Raw genomic sequence first — 18,589 nt, 5'->3', positions numbered from 1 at the left:
AATGAAGGGTATGAGACCTTCATTATCGTGTTGATCACAACGAGTGATGTTGTGAACAACGATGAGCAACTCTTCAGGGGGAGAGTCTTCAACAAATGGATTTGTTGAAGTGTGCCCAGAATTGGAGTATAGGTTGATGTGTGTCCAACGATGGGTTGATGTGTGCCAATAGGGGGAGAATGTATGGTTAAGCTTAGTCCTTCATTACCTATGGGAAGGTCATAGGGGGAGAATGAAAGGACTCATGAAAGGGAGTAAGTTAGGCTTTCATTACCTAGAGGGAGTTTGCCCTCTTAGGGGGAGAATGAGGAGCTTAATTTATGCTTTCATTACCTAGTGGCATGAAGAAGGAGGCTATGGGATTAGCCTAACTTACATATGGGATTGTAAGTGTTATTGTGGTATTGTCAAACATCAAAAAGGGGGAGATTGTTGGTGCAATATCCCTCAGGTCAAGGTTGACCTGGGTAACCAAGCTGAGTCTTGGTTTGGGTTTAGATGTTTGACAATAAGATATTGATTGAAGAAGAGTCAAGTAGGTCAAGGTTGACCGGATACTTGACCGGGAAGTCCTAACTGGGATGTTAGGCAAAATGAAAGACCTAGTGAGTGAAGCTAGGCAGAAGAAAAGTCCTGGTGAGTGAAGCCAGGCAGAAGGAAGTCCTAGTGAGTGAAGCTAGGCAGATGGAAATCCTGGTGAGTGAAGCCAGGTGAAAGTCCTAGTGAGTGAAGCTAGGCAGATGGAAATCCTGGTGAGTGAAGCCAGGTGAAAGTCCTAGTGAGTGAAGCTAGGCAGATGGAAAACCCTAGTGAGTGAAGCTAGGTGAAAGCCCTGGTGAGTGAAGCCAGGCAAGGGAAAATCCAGATGGATCAAGGATGATCGGACATCTGGTGGAAGTCCAAGTAGGTCAAAGGATTGATGGATACTTGGCATGAAAGAAAAGTCCAGGTCAAAGGGATTGACCGGATACTTGGCACAGAGAAAAGTCCAAGTGGGTCAAAGGATTGACCGGACACTTGGTAAGGGAGTCCTAGCAGTCAAGGGTGACTAGATGCTAGGCATGACATACCAACAGTCGAGGTTGACCGAATGTTGGTTAGGGATGTTTGGGACTTGGTTTTGGACAAAACCATCTTGGATCGATCCGTGGATCGATCCAGCTCTTGGTCGATGCCTGGTCGAAATCAGAGACTCGGATCGATCCGTGGATCGATCAGATGTCCCAATCGATCGATGGATCGATTGGGACGCTGCGCGCGATAAGCGCCGGATCGATCCGTGGATCGATCCAGGCGCTACGGATCGATCCGTGGATCGATCCAAAGCCTCCCGATCGATTGGGAACATTCGAATCGATCGGGATCCGACCGTTGGCGTCGCTAAAGGCCGCAGCGCATGGCTGCGGAACAACTTCACCGATTCACTCCAGAGCTCTCGCCTACTCCTCCACAGCGCTCTCAAAGATCAGGTCGCCAGTTCTTGAAGGATCTTGGAAGCTTTCCAAGTCAAGAAGCGGATCAAAGGCAAGAAGAGAAGCTAGGGTTAGGGTTTTCTGTACTCATTGTAAGCTTTGCGCTTGTATTTTGTTTCCCTTTCCTTTCTTCTTGTACTGAGAGTCTTGTAGGGCTTCTCCGCCCTCGGTAGTTACCGAAAAGGAGTGTTTTCATAGTGGAGGGTGCGTGCGTGGTGTGGATCCTTGGACTAGTCACCTCTTGTGAGGTGGATACCAAGTAAACCAACCGTGTTAGCGTTGTTGCATTTGTTTCTGTATTTTCCGCTGCATATTCTTGAAGAAACAAGCAACGCCAAGCAACGCCGAGCACCGAGAGAACGCGACGAGCTATTCACCCCCCCTCTAGCTACTTTTGGTCCTAACATGCGTACCTCCGGTGAAGCCTGAGGGCTCTTATATAGAGCGATGAAGATGCTTATGCACACATACCGAGGTGAATACGTGTCCTCTTACCATACCTTAGTATGAGTTTGTCAGAGGAGCTTACCTGACATCATACTACTACAGTCCGAGCACCTCTCTGATGGGACGGCAGAACCTTCTATCGTAAGGGTCTGCGTATGGCTTGGTCGTGGGGCATGCCTGTTGTCAGAAGATGTTCCCCGATGTTTCCCTTGTCCTTTTGTCTCTTCTATTCCTACGCCGAGCGTCCTGCCGCTCGGCAGGCGCATCACGTCCGACCGGACGTCCTTATCAGTCCGACCGGGAAGATGCCCGGTCGCGTGCTCGGCTGATACTTCCTTCACAACACTGCTGCTTTATGCCTCGGCCGAGCGGAAGGACGCTCGGCCCCGCGACTCTATTCACCATGAGCGTCGGAAACCCAACTCCTAGTCGGGTTAGTCTTTGATTCCGCTTGGACTTGTTCGGTCGGTTGACACTACTTTTCTCCGATCGGCCATTTGACTTTTGACCTCCACGTGGCGTTGACTCCTCTCAAAGGGGGTCCCCTGTCCTTACCGCCGGATCATCAATAATATGTAAGAATGTAAATCAATTATATTATCTTAAAATTTTAAATATGAAACTAAGCTCCGGGATGTAACACAGATGGTGAGCACATGACATCTCTAACGTAATAATCAAGGGTTATTCTCAGGAACTGACGATCTGAAGTTTACCTCACCATACACTTATGATCTATATACCTACATATACCTTCTTTTATATCCATAGGATCGACAAAGACTGCTAAATCTATTTTTTTTAAATGTGAAACTAAACTCATAAAGAAGTTTCTTTCTTATTTTGCCATCTTCCATCTTTTTCCTTCACATTTATAACAAATAACAAAAAAAAAATACTGAAAAGGTGATAAATTTATGGTATTATTATCCTAACATACCTTAACAATTTTAGAGAGGGAGGGAGGTAGTGACCCCCGCTAGTCGTAAGATAGATCCATCATTGGTGACACATTTATTAGACATAAATTAAATTTTGGAAACGCATGATCTTAGAGGCAAGTTTCTGAGGAAGTGAGGATGGACTATAAATTGACTTTTCTTCTCCCTTTATATAATGGGGTATAATCATTTTTTTTTTTTACTTTAATACTGAGCTCAAGTTTATTTTACTTTTAAGCTCGTCAATAAACTTTACAGCAAAAATACTAATCAATTCTTTATTTTCGTTTTTCCCCCTCTTTAGTCTGTTATATTCCTGATGCTGAAATATTTTATCATCTCTAGGTACCTAAATTCTTCATCATGCGACGAGAAATGTTTTCAAACGAAATGACAAGCGTCTTCCATACACGTGGTCGCGCTCGAGTCTCTGTCGTCTGGATAACGTAAACAAACATGGACCACGGATTAGCTAGGTAGAGGAGCCTTGTGTTTTTATTCTAGTGGCTCAGGCTTGTTGAGCCATCGGCATCGATCGAACTCGTCAAAGCTACCTGCGGACGTGTCGTCCGTTCCTGCTCTGGCTTCCATTTGGCCAAACTCATCGCGAGACCCACACCGAAACCAGCGGCGATGGGCCATGAAGACTGACTGGGTAGCCCACATTTTTCATGCCCAAGCTAGCGACCATCTCTCTCGCGAAGTTTCCGTCTCTCTCGCCAAGTTCTCCCACGTCTCGGATCTCGCCTGCTCCTCCCTTCCTTTGGCCTTTTCTCCCTCTACTACGTACGCTCCTCTTCGCGCGCCGGTGGCTGGTGGTGGATCGTCCGGGATAGAGAAGCAGAGGAGCCGGAGATGCTGCAGCTGCTGCTCGCGGTGGCGTTGTCGGCGGTGCCGCTGACGCTGTACGTGCCGCCGATCCGGAGCCTCAACCTGTTCGTGGAGACGGTGGAGGCCTTCCTCGCGGAGGTCGCCGTGTACTCGATGCGGGCATACCCGCGGATCCGGCTCGGCGTTCGTCGCATCATGGCCTCCGTCGCCCGCGCGCGCCGTTAGGTGGGTGATCCGATCCCGATTTCCTTCCCACACGTAGATCTAGGGTTTTTCCTCTTTGTACAGATGCTTGAGAAATTTGCGCGGCGTAAAGTTTATTTCTCAGAAATTCACAAAAGAAATGTAGAATAATGTCCTGGTTTGATCGAAACGGAGCTTGAGGTAATTGAATAACAATAGTTGAATAACAATAATTTTATCATTATTCTGTAAAATTGATGTACACTTGTGCCAACACGACTCGTAGTTCTGGTCAAATCTAGTTAGGGGTTATAAGAGCCGCAGTTTCACAGTGAGGATTGGGATTAAAATCTTAAACTTGTGCAGAATTTAAATGATCATTTTCGAATAGAAAGATTTCAAATATTTAATTTATGTTTCGAAATTATACAACAGATCCAAATTGATTTGTAAAACAGGATTTTGGCTTCGCACCCACTATGAGCGGTCAAGTAATTAATGAACGCGTTCATGACGAGCATCCATTTCCTAAATTATTACCTCCCCAACAACACACAGTGCCAACACGATGAGACAGACAATCAGTAGTCCTGTTCACCGGCGTTGGGGTGGGGAATTAATTCATCCTCGCGTTAAGGTTCTGACCGGCGACGGGTGGACGTCGATCACGAGCACGAACGTCGGAGCACAACCCTCGGCTGTGAGGTGGAGGCAAGGGGGGGCAGTTGGTGTTCGGGAACAACTGTCGACCGGTTGTGCGACTATTTAAGTAGGGCCTAATTAATTGACCGGTTGTGCATGTGGAGATAAGGGTATATTAATGTTTTTTCTGCCAGCAGAATGTACTTGCGATGATTATGTTTATGATGTATAAATTCCTGAATAATATGGGTGTTAATTAATGTCCTTAACTACCTAATAACCCTTGGTTAGAACTCATCTTGATCATGTTCGAGAGTTGAGACGATGAATACTAGAAGATGCGATGCTTATGTTGATCATATGTGGACTTCGAATTAGAGGGACCTATAACCACAACAATGTCAGTGCCAAGCTAGGGAAGGGTTTCCCAACGATGACCCTCCAACGCTCAAGTCAGTCATCGACGATGTGGAAACAAAAAAGCGGAGTAAGAGAAGCAGAGTAACAATGTGACTATAGTAAAAATTAGCATACCGCCAATGAAGCTTGGGGCCCTTTATATAGGGCTCCGGGGGCGTGCGTGCACGCTTCTCAAAGTTTTTCTGAAAAGACATGCCAAGAAAGTGTCCCTGATACTATACTTTAACGACTCAAACATATCATTGACGTAGAAGCTTCCGTCGTATGATCCACTGCCTGACCATGCCACCGACCAGTGGCGCCCCCAAGTCTCCATGTAAATCCTCCCTATATATGTATGATTATATTATATATACTAGGATATATATCTAGTATGCAGATATAATTAGAATGGTGAAGGAGTACCAGATGATGAAATTAATCTTCCTTTTTAATATATTTTAATATAATCGACGAATGATATACTTATTAAATATGCTATATAATTTAAGAGAAAAATATTTCTTTTGGGTGTTTTTTAATTTACCTGATAGAAATTATGTTGAAAAAAAAAATTTAAATTTAACAAAAGGAAACTACTGATCATTAATTATATACAAATATTATTAGTAATAATATTATTAGTTTATTACTATATAGAAATCTTTTCTAATTTATGATATAGACATTTTCTCTCCTACGACTAGACATCTCGATCTTTTCCTATTCACTCCAAAATCATTATTGTTGCTTTCATTGTCAATTGTAGCATCGTTGATCGTCAGAATTCAAAATTGATTACATATTTAGAAAGTCCGCGACCTAAATTTTCTATTGGTAGTTTGATACCAAAATCTTGAAGTAATATCGCAACTTGAGAAGGGTCGTTGGCCCTTGTTTCGTGTCGGAACTACATTTGAGCTTGTTCGCTATTGTTGTCTTGTCAACCACGGTAACCTAGGATGGTGATTTTTAGGTAAATTTTGATCTTGATTTCAGTCATAAATTGAGATTTCGGAGATTGTTCAAGGGTGTACAAATTTCTGACGATAATTAATTTTGTCACTTAGCATGCGGGCCCTCAAATTTAAAATTCTGGATCCGCCCCTGCCACCGACTATACCGTCTGCCAGTGGCACGAGCTCCTAGAAAAATATCACAGATCTTCCTTTTGTCCGTTACTGGGGCAAGTGGGTGAGTTGTTCGGCCAACCATCAGCCGTTCGGACACTATCGTTCTCGGGTCGAGCGGGATGACCGCTCGATCAACCTCCCACTGTCCGAGCTTCGCTTTGAATGTAATATGCTCGGTCGTGGTTGGTTCCGAGGTTTGCTGTAAGTCCAAACGGGTTGGCCGCTCGGCGTGTGTCTTACCGACACACTTCTCTGAGCGTCAGAAGCTTGGTATGTGGTTGAGCTATGATGATATTGGATCGGATCTTCTCTATCATGGTCTGACGAGTGGGCCGCCCGATTGGCCGATGATATACGAACGTTGATCACTTTGTCTTTAACCTTTGACCTCCACCGTGACAATGATCCTCCACTGAATGAACCCCTCATCACCGTATCACATCCTAAATACTACTATGGCTGTGTGGCAACAGGCAATTAGAGGTAGTCTCCCACGTAAAATAAAATGATGGTGTCATTATGCCGGTCCCTAATTCGACACCCCAAAGAGCGTTGTTCCTCGATCGAGGCCCTCGAACAAATATTCAAAGCGACGTCGGGGACACGCAATCGCACTAGCTAGCGCCGTCTGCTTCTCCCACACCACTTGCCACGTTATTAATTGGATAATGAGGCGACCATTGGAATCCAATGAAAGCCCGATCGATCAATTGGGACGGTGGTTTGATCCGAGTCTATCCCTATTAATCAACTTCCATCTATAAAGCCGATGAAAAATTGAATTTTGGAAGGAGTATCATCATTGTAAGCACTGACTGTGTTTCTTTAGACGAATTAAAGCCTCGATTTCCTTGGACGCGGCCATTAATGAGGAAGTCCAAATGTTTTTGACCAGCCGATACATGTACAACTGTGAGAGGTTGGTTACTGATATACAGTCCAAAGAAGCAAAAGCGGTGGACCCACCAGTCACCCTCCGTTGCGGAGGCCATTATCCGATTATCGTTGAGAAGAAGGGGCAATTTGGTCATGTGGACAATCTCTTCAAATTATGACCACGAAAATTTTTGGTTTATTTGTCAAGGGATTGTTTTAATACCTTCTTTTTATTCAATTGTTGATTTCTTTCTGTATTATCCTCACGATTAATGCTAATCCGATTTTTATTTGGTATAAACACACACATCGTGCCCAATAAATCTATAAAGAGCAGACCGACCTCCTTAGCCTCCCCTTCCCTTCCCTTCCCTCGGTTCGAACACAAGGATTTTCTAGTCCTCCGTCTGTGTCTCCTCCTCCTCCTCTTTGCGCTCTACCAGTGCTCGAGAATCGTCGAAGACGCAAGCGGCGTTAGGGTGGGTGCCTTTGCATGCAGCGTAGTAAGTTTTTTCTGTTCCTTTTTGCGATTTTGGCTTGGAAGTGGATTTCGTGCGGTAGGTTCGGTCGATTCATGTTGGTTTTGTTCGAATATTTAATTTGTTTCTGGTTTTCCTCCCAAAAGTTTTTGGATTTCTTTTTATGGAGTTGGGTTGGTTGTCTCGTATCTGCAATCTTCCACCACTCTACTCGCCGATGCTTGTTTGCTCTTGTTTTTGACTGAAAGTTTGGTTGAGAGTGCCTCTATTAATGCCGTTGCCCTATGTCTCCTTTGCGCATTGGTTTCCGCTTTCGCGAAAGTGTTCTTCGTTTCTTTGCCCTCGGTTTTATTTGGCTCCGGAACGGTTCCCATCCGTTCTCTTTCGGTTGCAGTTTTGTGTATTTACAAACTGCCAGCTTTGGGTCTAGGAGCTATTCGAGTATTTGTAAGTATTTTTTTCCCCCCGGAAAAGGATGAATGAAAGTCGAAGATTTCACTGCAGCATTGCTTTATTCCATCCGTCCTTTGTTTTTTTTTTTCTCCTTTTCCATTTTGAATTTTTTTTTTTTTTGGTTTCCAGGGAGTTGCTTAATCTGTCTTATCAAGTGTTGAATTTTGTGTAACTCAATAGATTAGATGTTTGGCTATGCAAATTTTGCTAGTAAACTTTCCTGTTTCCCATTTGAGTTTATCATGATTAGTATTCAGGAATTTACTGATTCTCTACTGTACAGGATGGAGAAGCTGGAAGTTGCTGATTTTGTGTTCAACCGAATCCAAAAGATTGAACCAGAGAATGCTATGAAACTCATTGGTTATCTTCTTTTGAAGTACACACAAAAGGAGTTACTGGAGTTTGCACTGGGACCAGACAATCATATCCTTTCTCTGATCAATGAAGCCAAAGCATATATTGCATTGTCACGAAAGGCGAATATGGCTCTTCCTATGCAATTGCAATTCCACCAAGATTCACAGTTTCGCTACATGCCTTCTTCCCCAACTTTTTCAAGAACTATCTCTTCGCCTTCTAGCCTTCGAATTGGAGTTCCCCCGTTTGCTCGTCGGCTATCTACTGAAGAAATGTTGCTTCCTCAAAATATAGAATCCTTGCCTTCTTTGAATACTGATTTGATGGGTCTTGATAAACAAACTGCATTTTGGGCCTTGAAGGATCAGTCAAATGATATGAATCACTTTGGTGTGGACCACTCAAAAAGTTACTGCTTGCCTGATGCTGCATTTGCTGATGGTTTCTGTTCCAGGAGCAACGTACAGTTGCGCCAAGAGTTGATTGAATCATCTCCAAAAGCTTGTCATTACTTTTATAAGGGATACTGTAAGAATGGCATCAACTGTCGGTTTTTCCATGGTCAGGTAACTCCTAAGCAGTTTTCAGATGTGCATGAAGCAAAATTTGATGACTTTGGTAGTGAGGATCATTCGATCCCACCATGGTCATTTGATAAATTGGAATCGGAGATCATGGATTTACTGAAATCAAAGCGAGGGGCTCCTATTTCTATATCCTCTTTGCCAATCTTGTACCATGAAAAATATGGTAAATTGCTTCAAGCTGATGGTTATCTTACAGAGAGCCAACGTCATGGTAAGAGTGGCTTCAGCTTGACGAAGCTGCTTAACAAGTTGAATCATAGCATTCAACTGATAGAAAGGTATTTATTTGTATGAAGGACGTTTTACATTAGATAGAGAGACTCCTATAATTGCTTGAAAATAAATCACTAATTATGATTCAAATGCAGGCCGCATGGGCAACATTCAGTTATACTTGCAGAAGATGCTCCCAAGCATATTGAGTACAGGAGCGAGAGGGGCGATCAATTTGGATTTCTTTCAAGTTCTCATCAGATATACCTTACTTTCCCTGCCGAAAGCATGTTTTCGGAGAAAGATGTTTTCAATTATTTTGAGTAATGTTTCAATTTCTTTTCTGACTACAAATTTATACTATATATTCATATGCTCAAAGTAATGCCATGTTAACAGTCAGTATGGCCCTGTTCATGATGTGAGGATTCCACGCCAAGAGAAGCGAATGTTTGGGTTTGTGAGCTTCCTCTGTTCAGAGACTGTACAAGTTATTTTGGCAATGGGTCATCCACATTACATTTGTGGTTCACGTGTTCTTGTTAAGCCATACAAGGAAAAATCAAAACTTACAGACAAGTAAATAGATTTACCTTCTTATAATCTGGGTAGATTTCAAAAGATTTATTCTATGTTATCCATTTCTTGGTTTTATTTTTATTTTAATTTCTGATTGTATACACTATTAGCCGTCTAAGTCGCTGAGTTTATGCAGGAAGTACTCAGAGAAGGAGCCTTCTGTATGTTTCCCTTCTCAATGTTTTGCAGTGGACCACAACACGGACACAAGTTGGTGGAATTTCAATTGTTGCCATACTGTGTCTCTTCTTTTAATTTCAACATGTGTTTTTGATCTAATGCTTACGATTGCAGTGTTCAATACATCTGAATGTGCCGGATATCTCCACAGTCAGCTATCTGAAGATCATGAACTTGCTATTGAACTAGAGAGAAGACGGTTGCTTGAGCTGCAGCTGAACCCAGGCCGACTGATATCACAATCATATTTCAGCAACAAAATAAATGAGAGTAAGTATATAGAACGTTAAATTGAATTGTTCTACTGTTATTATCATCATAAACTGCCATTCATTTTCCATGTTCTGAGTTTCAGATGATGTCAACACTAATTCCACTTACTTAGTGAGTGGTTTCGGTAGTGATTACATGGCTAAGCAGGCAATGAATAATTATAATGATAGAAAGAGGTCAGCAAATATAAATTCTCTAATGCTGCCAAATATACAATTATGTATTGCTTAATTTAATTGAGAAGCCAAAACTAATCTGAAAGTATTCCTAATAATTCACTGTTATTGTTTTGCAGTGACCACATCGAACTCCCGGATAGTCCTTTTTATTCACCTGAGATAGGATGTAGCATCTCCACAGTCATATAGAGCTTGACAAGAACTTTACCTAGATTTTTATAGGGTGATTCAAAGTTTTACAGATCTTCTCAATCTTTCAGAGGAACTCAATCCACAAGAAATCAACATCGGATGATACCTTCTTCGATGAGGCCATACATATGATAGAAAAGCTACATGAAAATATAGGAACCATAGTTTTCGATGTTAAATATCGTGTCGTTAGATTTAGCAAACAATGTCGACTCACATACTTCTTACAAGGATAGAGCATGTATTTACTATTCTCAAACGTTCCAGGATAAGTACTATAGTTCTCTTTTTCCAAAATTTATTCTTGGCCACAACATCAAACTAGGTTGGCCATCTGACTTTGTTTCTTTTGATGTATGGTCGTGTTGAATTCCTCTGGCATGTTTCTAGGCATTCTTTAATTCTGAACCAAGCACCGAATGGGGAAGAAAAGGCAATGGCACATGAAGCTTGGGAAATCCTTGGACCACTTTCATGTGATCCTTCTCATTTCTCATGACTTCCCTACTATAACTATGCCATTATTGCACAAGGAAAATCTAGTTGGATTTGGTCCCCTTTTATCCTGCACAGATACTGCTTCATCGTGTGATCGGACGGATCTAATTTTCAGTTCGCATTGTCTGGTAGGTCCTGGCACCTTGAGGTTTGATCCTTGTCACCATTGCTGGCCCCATGGCAATCCTCTTGGCTTGGGGCCACGACTCTCCTCACTGGATCGCATTTAGCTAAAATAAACAAGGACGGCCGCTCAATGACGATTATGAGATTAGGTTCGTTGTCTGCTTTAGGTCGCGGTGGATTGCATGGATGGCAGTGGAGGATTGCATTTCGTCGGAAGTCCCTTTCGGATTTCGATTGCTGAGACTGCTCCACTTTCAAATTTCCGGTCCATGAGAAACGCACAGAGCCAGGCTTCTGATCTCATCACTTGGATTTGGTTTGGTGTGTGTAATTTAATCACTGTGTGTTTCAGCGGTTTTGGTTTGTTGTGTTTGTTTATAGAACAATGATTTGAGTGAACTGAGACTTCACTCGTCAACTTGATTGAACAAGTTTTTTAGCTACTTTTCAATCATTAGATAGATACTTCCCGTTCTATCTAGTTTTCTTTAATACGCTCATAATTTTGTTGATCAGTTCGATTCGTTGCAATTATTTTCTTAACACCAGTTGACCTGATATATCAATACGTAGTACCTGGTAAAACAACTTTCGTTTAGTAATTGATGTGGAATTTATACTGCAATGCAATAATAGTTTATAATACATTTTTCCTTTTTAAATTTAAAATTATGCTTATCCGATTTCTCAAAAACTCTGAAAACTAAGTTTTAGCTCAGCTAAAAATTCTATAATTTTAAAATAGTTTAAAATTTTTTAAATTCTATAGATTAAATTTCTATACAACAGTCAAAAGCCTTGCTTCAAAATATATTTAGTACTTAGTCCTCTTTGCCTATATCATTCTTTTATTAGGTTTTCATAAAGATTTTTTATATTATTCATTTTACCTTTTAAATAATTAGGAAATTAAAATCTTTCTACTAAGTTATTTTTGAAATCTATATAACTTTTATGAAAAAAAAGAGAATGCCGTTTGAGCTCGAGCTGGACCTAGATTAGCACGGCCTAAGTTGTGTTTAAAAGTATTCATGTAGTTATTTTCCGGGAATTACCAAACCAGGTGAACTTTCGGGCAACTTTAAAAATACTTAAATGGAGTCTCGAATTTCGATTTTGCCCCCACTGAATCATTGTTACAATGTAGCCATTGATTCAGAGAGTCTATTCATCAATCGAGTAATGTTATATTATAGTAATCGATTAAAAAATTTTCATTCATATTAAATAAATTATTATTTTTAATATAGTGTGTCAAAATTATATTTAAAGATATGAATATAATCATCAAAATTAGACGAATACATATGACCTGATTACATATATTCTGAACTCTCTAAGTCCATTAAAAGATTTTGATTGATCGACCAAAATAGGCTAATGGACTTAGAGAGCTCAAAATGACATAAAACTAAGCATATGTGTTCATCTAATTTTTCTGATTATATCTATGCACTCAAACATTAATTGGACAAATTATATTGAGAGTAGTAATTTTTTGAACGCTAATCGATTATTTTTTTAAAAAAATAATTATTAGGAATACAATCAAAATCTTATATTTGAAAAACATGGAAAAGATCACGAGTTTAGAAAGATGAAAATATCTCCATTAATATGAGTTGCAACCTTGCACCCTTAAAAATCCCCGTTCAAATAAAGGATCGCAGACCCTCCTCAAGCAGAAAGTCTATCTGTTTGACGTTCAATTTTCGACCCACTAAGTATTCCTGTCCCTTGGTCCAACTGATCTACTAGGACTTTCTTACCTAGCCGCAACTAGGACTTCTCTGCCTAGTTGTCCATTAGGACTTTTTGCCTAGTGTCTAATCCTCTTGATCCGAACGCGAGAGCCCCCATTTTATTTGTTCGAGATTAATATTCTATTCATGACTATACCATACCTTTTGTGCACAATCGGTGGTTAAATCTTTTGACAGTGTGAGCTCTGATACCAATTATAAAGATCGAAGGAATTTAGATATATCCATCGGTATGAGATTTTTTGGGTAGAGCCTACAAATAAAACTATCAGTATTTAAGCTCAAAGTGGATAATATCATACTATTATGGTTGTATGATATATGTATAACTCCTAACTTTTCAATGTTCGATTATGAACTCGAAGATATTACTCCTAAATAAATATTTTATTCTATGTACGATTATGTATACACATATGTATTCTTGTGGTTGTGTGTGATGTGTATTATAATAATTTATGAAATTATTATTCTTCTACTATATATTTTTCAAAAATAAATTTTAAAAATACGTATGGAGACACCAGCATATACCTCTTCACAATGACTTGGGGAGTAAGTCATAACCCAAGCATAAATCCAAAACCAAGCCCATATGTGTTAGTTCAATCCATTAGCAATAGGCTTTGGTTCAAAGACTAAACCATCTTTAGTTCATAACTAAACAAACCCAATTTAGTTTATTACTAAATCATAATGGATCCAACTGACCTACAAGAGGCGTGGACCACCATCATTATAATGTTGGGACCGAAAAGTAGCTAGAGGGGGGATGAATAGCTCGTCGCGTGCTAGATGCTCGTCGTTGCTTGCTTCTTCGAAGATGTTCAGCGGAAATACAAGAAACAAATCACACAACGCTAACAAGGTTGGTTTACTTGGTATCCACCTCACAAGAGGTGACTAGTCCAAGGATCCACACCTACTCACGCACCCTCCACTAATAAAAACCTCCTTTTCAGTAACTACCGAAGGTGGAGAAGCCCTACAAGACTCTCAGTACAAAAGAAAGGGAAGGGATACAAGAATACAAGCACAAGCTTACAATAAGCGTAGAAAACCCTAACCCTAACTTTTCTCCTTGCCTTTGATCTGCCTCTTGACTTGGAAAGCTTCCAAGATCCTTCAAGAATTGGCGATCTGAGCTTTGAGAGCGCTGTGGAGGAGCTGGCGAGAGATCTGAGATGAAACGGTGGAGCACTGCCGAAGGAGACACCCGCCTGCAGCTCAAATACGACGCAACGGTCGGATCCCGATCGATTCGAAAACTCCCAATCGATCGGGGAGGCTTTGGATCGATCCAGAGCGCCTCTGTGCTCTGGAAACACGCCTGGATCGATCCACGCATCGATCCAGCTCTTATCGTGCGAAGCAGCAGCGTCCCAATCGATCGACTGATCGATTGGGACCTCTGGATCGATCCACGGATCGATCCAGAGGCTTTCTGTACGCTGGGAAAAGCCTTGATCGATCCACTGATCTATCCAGCTCTTGGTTTTTGCCCAAAACCAAGTCCCAAGCCTCTTAAACTAACATCCGATCAACCTTGACCTGTTGGTACATCCTGCCTAGCATCTGGTCACTCCCTTGACCTGCCAGGACTCCTCACCAAGTGTCCGGTCAATCCCTTTGACCCACTTGGACTTTTCTCTTCGTGCCAAGTATCCAGTCAATTCCTTTGACCTACTTGGACTTTCTTCCTCTTGCCAAGTATCCGGTCAATTCCTTTGACCTACTTGGACTTTCCTTCTCTTGCCAAGTATTCGGTCAATTCCTTTGACCTACTTGGACTTTCCTTCATTATGCCAAGTATCCGGTCACTCTCTTGACCTGCTTGGACTTTCACCTGATGTCTGGTCAACCTTGACCCATCTGGATTTTCCCTCGTGCCTGGCTTCACTCACCAGGACTTCCAATCTGCCTAGCTTCACTCACTAGGACTTCTCTTCTGCCTGGCTTCACTCACCAGGACTTCTCTTCTGCCTGGCTTCACTCACCAGGACTTTCCTTCTGCCTAGCTTCACTCACTAGGACTTTCCTTTTGCCTGGCTTCACTCACCAGGACTTCTCTTCTGCCTGGCTTCACTCACCAGGACTTCTCTTCTGCCTGACTTCACTCACCAGGACTTTCCTTCTGCCTGGCTTCACTCACCAGGACTTTCCTTCTGCCTAGCTTCACTCACTAGGACTTTCTATCTGCCTAACCTTCCAGTTAGGAATTCCCAGTCAGGTATCCGGTCACCCTTGACCTACTTGACTCTTCTTCATCCACACTGATCAGTCCCTGATCAGAATCTCCCCACATGAACAACTGCACCTGCATTGTCCATGTGTCTACATGTATTGTCAAACATCCAAACTATGACCAAGACTCAAGCTTGGTCAACTCAGTCAACCTTGACCTAAGGGATATTGCACCAACATATAATCTATTCAATATCTTCTATATTTTCTCTTCATCTAGTCCTACCATAGTCAATCTCTCTTAATCAAATAATCTTATTCTCAAACTTATTTTATGTCTTTCAGATATACTCATAGTGCATGTCACACAATACATTCTCAGTTATATTGGTCATTTATAATTAACTATTAATTATGAATTGATCATAAGTGACATATAGTAGTACATAATGACCCAATTGACCAGAAAATTGTAATTAATACCAGAATAATTCTGAATCCTTCAGTAGTTATAGTCAATAGTGCATCTATTCCTTTCATTCATCTTATACCCATTTGGTTCAGGACAAGACATATGTGTCAGTCCCCACTAGGCTGACTACGTCACACCTAGCCCAAGCAGTAGTTCCTTGTCATGCGGATTCAAATTACTCAAACATGTGTCCAATAAGATCATCCTTTTGACGTGTAATGCTTTATCCAAAGACTTACGAGTGATAATTCTGATAAGAGGCCATAGAGTATACATCTCCTTATAAAATGAGTGATGAATCCTCTGTGGGTTATTCAAACACTTTCATGCATATTGATTTATACCCAAGCATCCCAGAGTTGCACCTTTTAGGAGATTATTACCAAGATGTCAAATTACAAGCCTCTATGACCAAGATGACTTGAATACCTTAAGTCCAAGGAAATTTACACTCGAGCTGCAATGAGATCTTCATCGACATATAAAGAACCACATAAAGTTTAATAGTAGGTCACATACAATAAACTAGTTACCTTTAACCAACAACCATTTGTTAACTCTCAACATTCTAATATTTCCGGCCAATGAGTATTGGCTGCTTGAATAAACCAAAGAACATAACATATGCTAGTTTTTATAGAATTGATACTATCCAATCTTATCAATTTTTCGACTAGTGAATATTTCAATACATACATAATTACACATGAAGAGATACCTACTCATTGTGACCAATCATAATTTCTCTCATATATGCATTATATTGTGGACTTCATTAATTGAGTTTAAGATCAATATCATATAAATAGAAGATGTATATTCAAATAGTGAATTTATTTATCAAGTAAATGATACAACTTCTAAGACGATTGTCTTAAGACATCTCTCAATTATAACAGTAGGTTGTCAGGGAAATAGGTCGCCAGTATACGTAAGGCAGGCACATCGTTGATTGGTTATTTATCTAAATGATGTGTAAAGGTATCTCCTATGGAACTATGCATGATAGGTATAATCACCAGCGGTCCGTTAGCAAGAACCGCTTCTTTCTCCTCCGACACTCGAGGAGCTCTTCCTCGTCGCAAGATTTCTTCAATGATAGTGGCCACCAAACAAGAGAGATTTTCTTGAGATCTTAGGCTCCCAACGCTCTCAATGACATTGGGCAAAAGAGGTTGGGATTGTTGTAGGGATGGCAATTTTCCCCGCGGGTTTGGGGCCCCGCGGGGAAAACCCGAAATGGGGATGGGGATCCTCGATTTTTCGGGGATGGGGCGGGTTTGGGGCGGGTATGGGAATACTATCCCCATCCCCGAACCCGCCCCGAATATTATTATTATTAATATTAATAAATAATAATATGATTTTTTAAAAAAGTATTAATAATAGTATTAATATTAATATTAAAATTTTTAAAATATTATTAATAATAATATTATTAATATTGATATTAATATTAATATTATCAATTGACCCAAACAAACCACAGACACTAGAATAGCTCATGCCAGGTCAGATTACATGTATTAATATTAATATTAATATTGATGATAATATTGGTATTAATACATGGCAGTTAAACTTTCACCTCCATGGATTGCAATTGATGATACAGTGGCTACCATTTTGGTGTTTCTGTGTCTGTGATTTGTTTGGGTTAATATTCTACTGTTTCTAGTGTCTGTGGTTTGTTTGGGTCAATTTGGAAATGGGGCGGGGATGGGGAATCCCCGAACCCATGGGTTCGGGTTCGGGGAATCCCCGAACCCGAAAAAATAAGAATGGGGCGGGGATGGGAATGGCAAACCCGCCCCCGCCCCGCCCCATTGCCATCCCTAGATTGTTGGTCCCTTTGGAGGCCGGCAAGAGGGGAGGGGTGAATTGCCCTACAAAATAAAACTCGAACCTTTCTCGGATTTCAACTATATCATAAACACTTGTAATAAAAAGTAGAGACTAAGTAAAGAAATCATACACCATAGATTTACTTCGTTTGCAATCAGAGGATTGCTAATCCAAGGAAAGTAAGCACACTATGATCTCCTCTGGGCGGAGAAGCCTCTTTACAACATTGACAGCACAAATGAAAAGAACACAACTGAAAGCACATAAAGAATTTATTACAAGTGAGTTGTTCTGAATGTGCAGACCAGTACTATATTTATAGTACTGGTCCGGGCGCCTGGAAGGAGTTTCGGGCGTCCTGGAGGGGATAAAATTCTATCCCCAACGATCAGATCGCGTTTAACGCGATCCTGGTCAAAATCCAGCTCCGGGCGCCTTGAAGGGTTCCGGGCGCCCCGGAGCCCAAAGTCAACAATGTTGACTTTTTCACCTCCGGTTCAGCTCGTCTCGGTCCTGGTCTTATTCGCTCCGGCTCCGCTAGCTTGGGTGATCTCGGCCATCCGGAATAGGGCTCACCCGAATCCAAGTTCCGGCCTTCTCCTCGAGCAGCCTTCCTTCCCGGTTTCTCATCCCTCGAACGCCGCGCACGTTCTTCTCGTCCACCGGTGTACTCTTCCACGGTCACCTCGTCCCTCGGACGCACCGAGCCCGTCGGCTCTCTCCCCGTGCCGTCCTTCTCGCTAGCCGCGTCTTCTGCTCGACTTCCTGTGTTCCTAAACTCCTGCACACTTAGACACAAGGGTTAAACAAACGCAGGACCTAACTTAGCTTGTTTGATCACATCAAAACACCTTGGGGTTCCAACAATCTCCCCCTTTTTGATGTGAGCAACCCAAGTTAAGTTAGGGTAACCATATGCAATAAAAACAATTTATATTCAAATAAGTCCAAATATTTTTCAATTGAAAAATTATAGTACCTCCCCCTAGACTTAACATACTTCTCCCCTTTTGATCACATAAAAATTGGGGTTATAAACAAGTCTAAGGTAAATTCAAACAAAAACTTTGAGTGTAAAATATTTAAAAATGTGTAAGTAAAGACACTCTTCAGAAGTTTTCTTTCGAGAAAAATTTAAGTAAAAACATTTTTCAGATAAAAACAGTCATAAGTGTTAAAAAAAATTTTAAGTTTGAAACTTATCTCAACATTCCCAAAAAAAAAATTTCTAAAAAAAATTCTAAGTTAATATTCATAAGAAACAATTCTAAGTCAATTTTAA

At 41.1% G+C, this 18,589-nt stretch overlaps 1 protein-coding gene across 2 annotated transcripts; it reads left to right on the top strand.

Moving 5' to 3' along the window:
- Positions 1-7,249: 7,249 nt before the first annotated feature.
- On the top strand, positions 7,250-11,494 carry LOC122030384 (zinc finger CCCH domain-containing protein 18-like). 2 transcript variants are annotated; one of them, XM_042589590.1, is made up of 8 exons: positions 7,250-7,427; positions 8,140-9,081; positions 9,172-9,339; positions 9,416-9,595; positions 9,732-9,805; positions 9,890-10,045; positions 10,131-10,224; positions 10,344-11,494. In XM_042589590.1, the coding sequence occupies exons 2-8, from the start codon at positions 8,141-8,143 to the stop codon at positions 10,414-10,416; spliced, it is 1,686 nt and encodes a 561-aa protein (XP_042445524.1). In that variant the 5' UTR covers positions 7,250-7,427; position 8,140; the 3' UTR covers positions 10,417-11,494. The 2 variants fall into 2 exon arrangements, with proteins under 2 accessions (XP_042445524.1, XP_042445525.1); XM_042589591.1 differs by having other exon boundaries at positions 7,252-7,403.
- Positions 11,495-18,589: the final 7,095 nt, after the last annotated feature.

The sequence above is a fragment of the Zingiber officinale genome, chromosome 10B (assembly GCF_018446385.1).
Source record: "Zingiber officinale cultivar Zhangliang chromosome 10B, Zo_v1.1, whole genome shotgun sequence".
NCBI lineage: Eukaryota > Viridiplantae > Streptophyta > Magnoliopsida > Zingiberales > Zingiberaceae > Zingiber > Zingiber officinale.
Note: the sequence above shows the minus strand (reverse complement) of the source record. Positions and strands in the feature narration are given on the sequence as shown.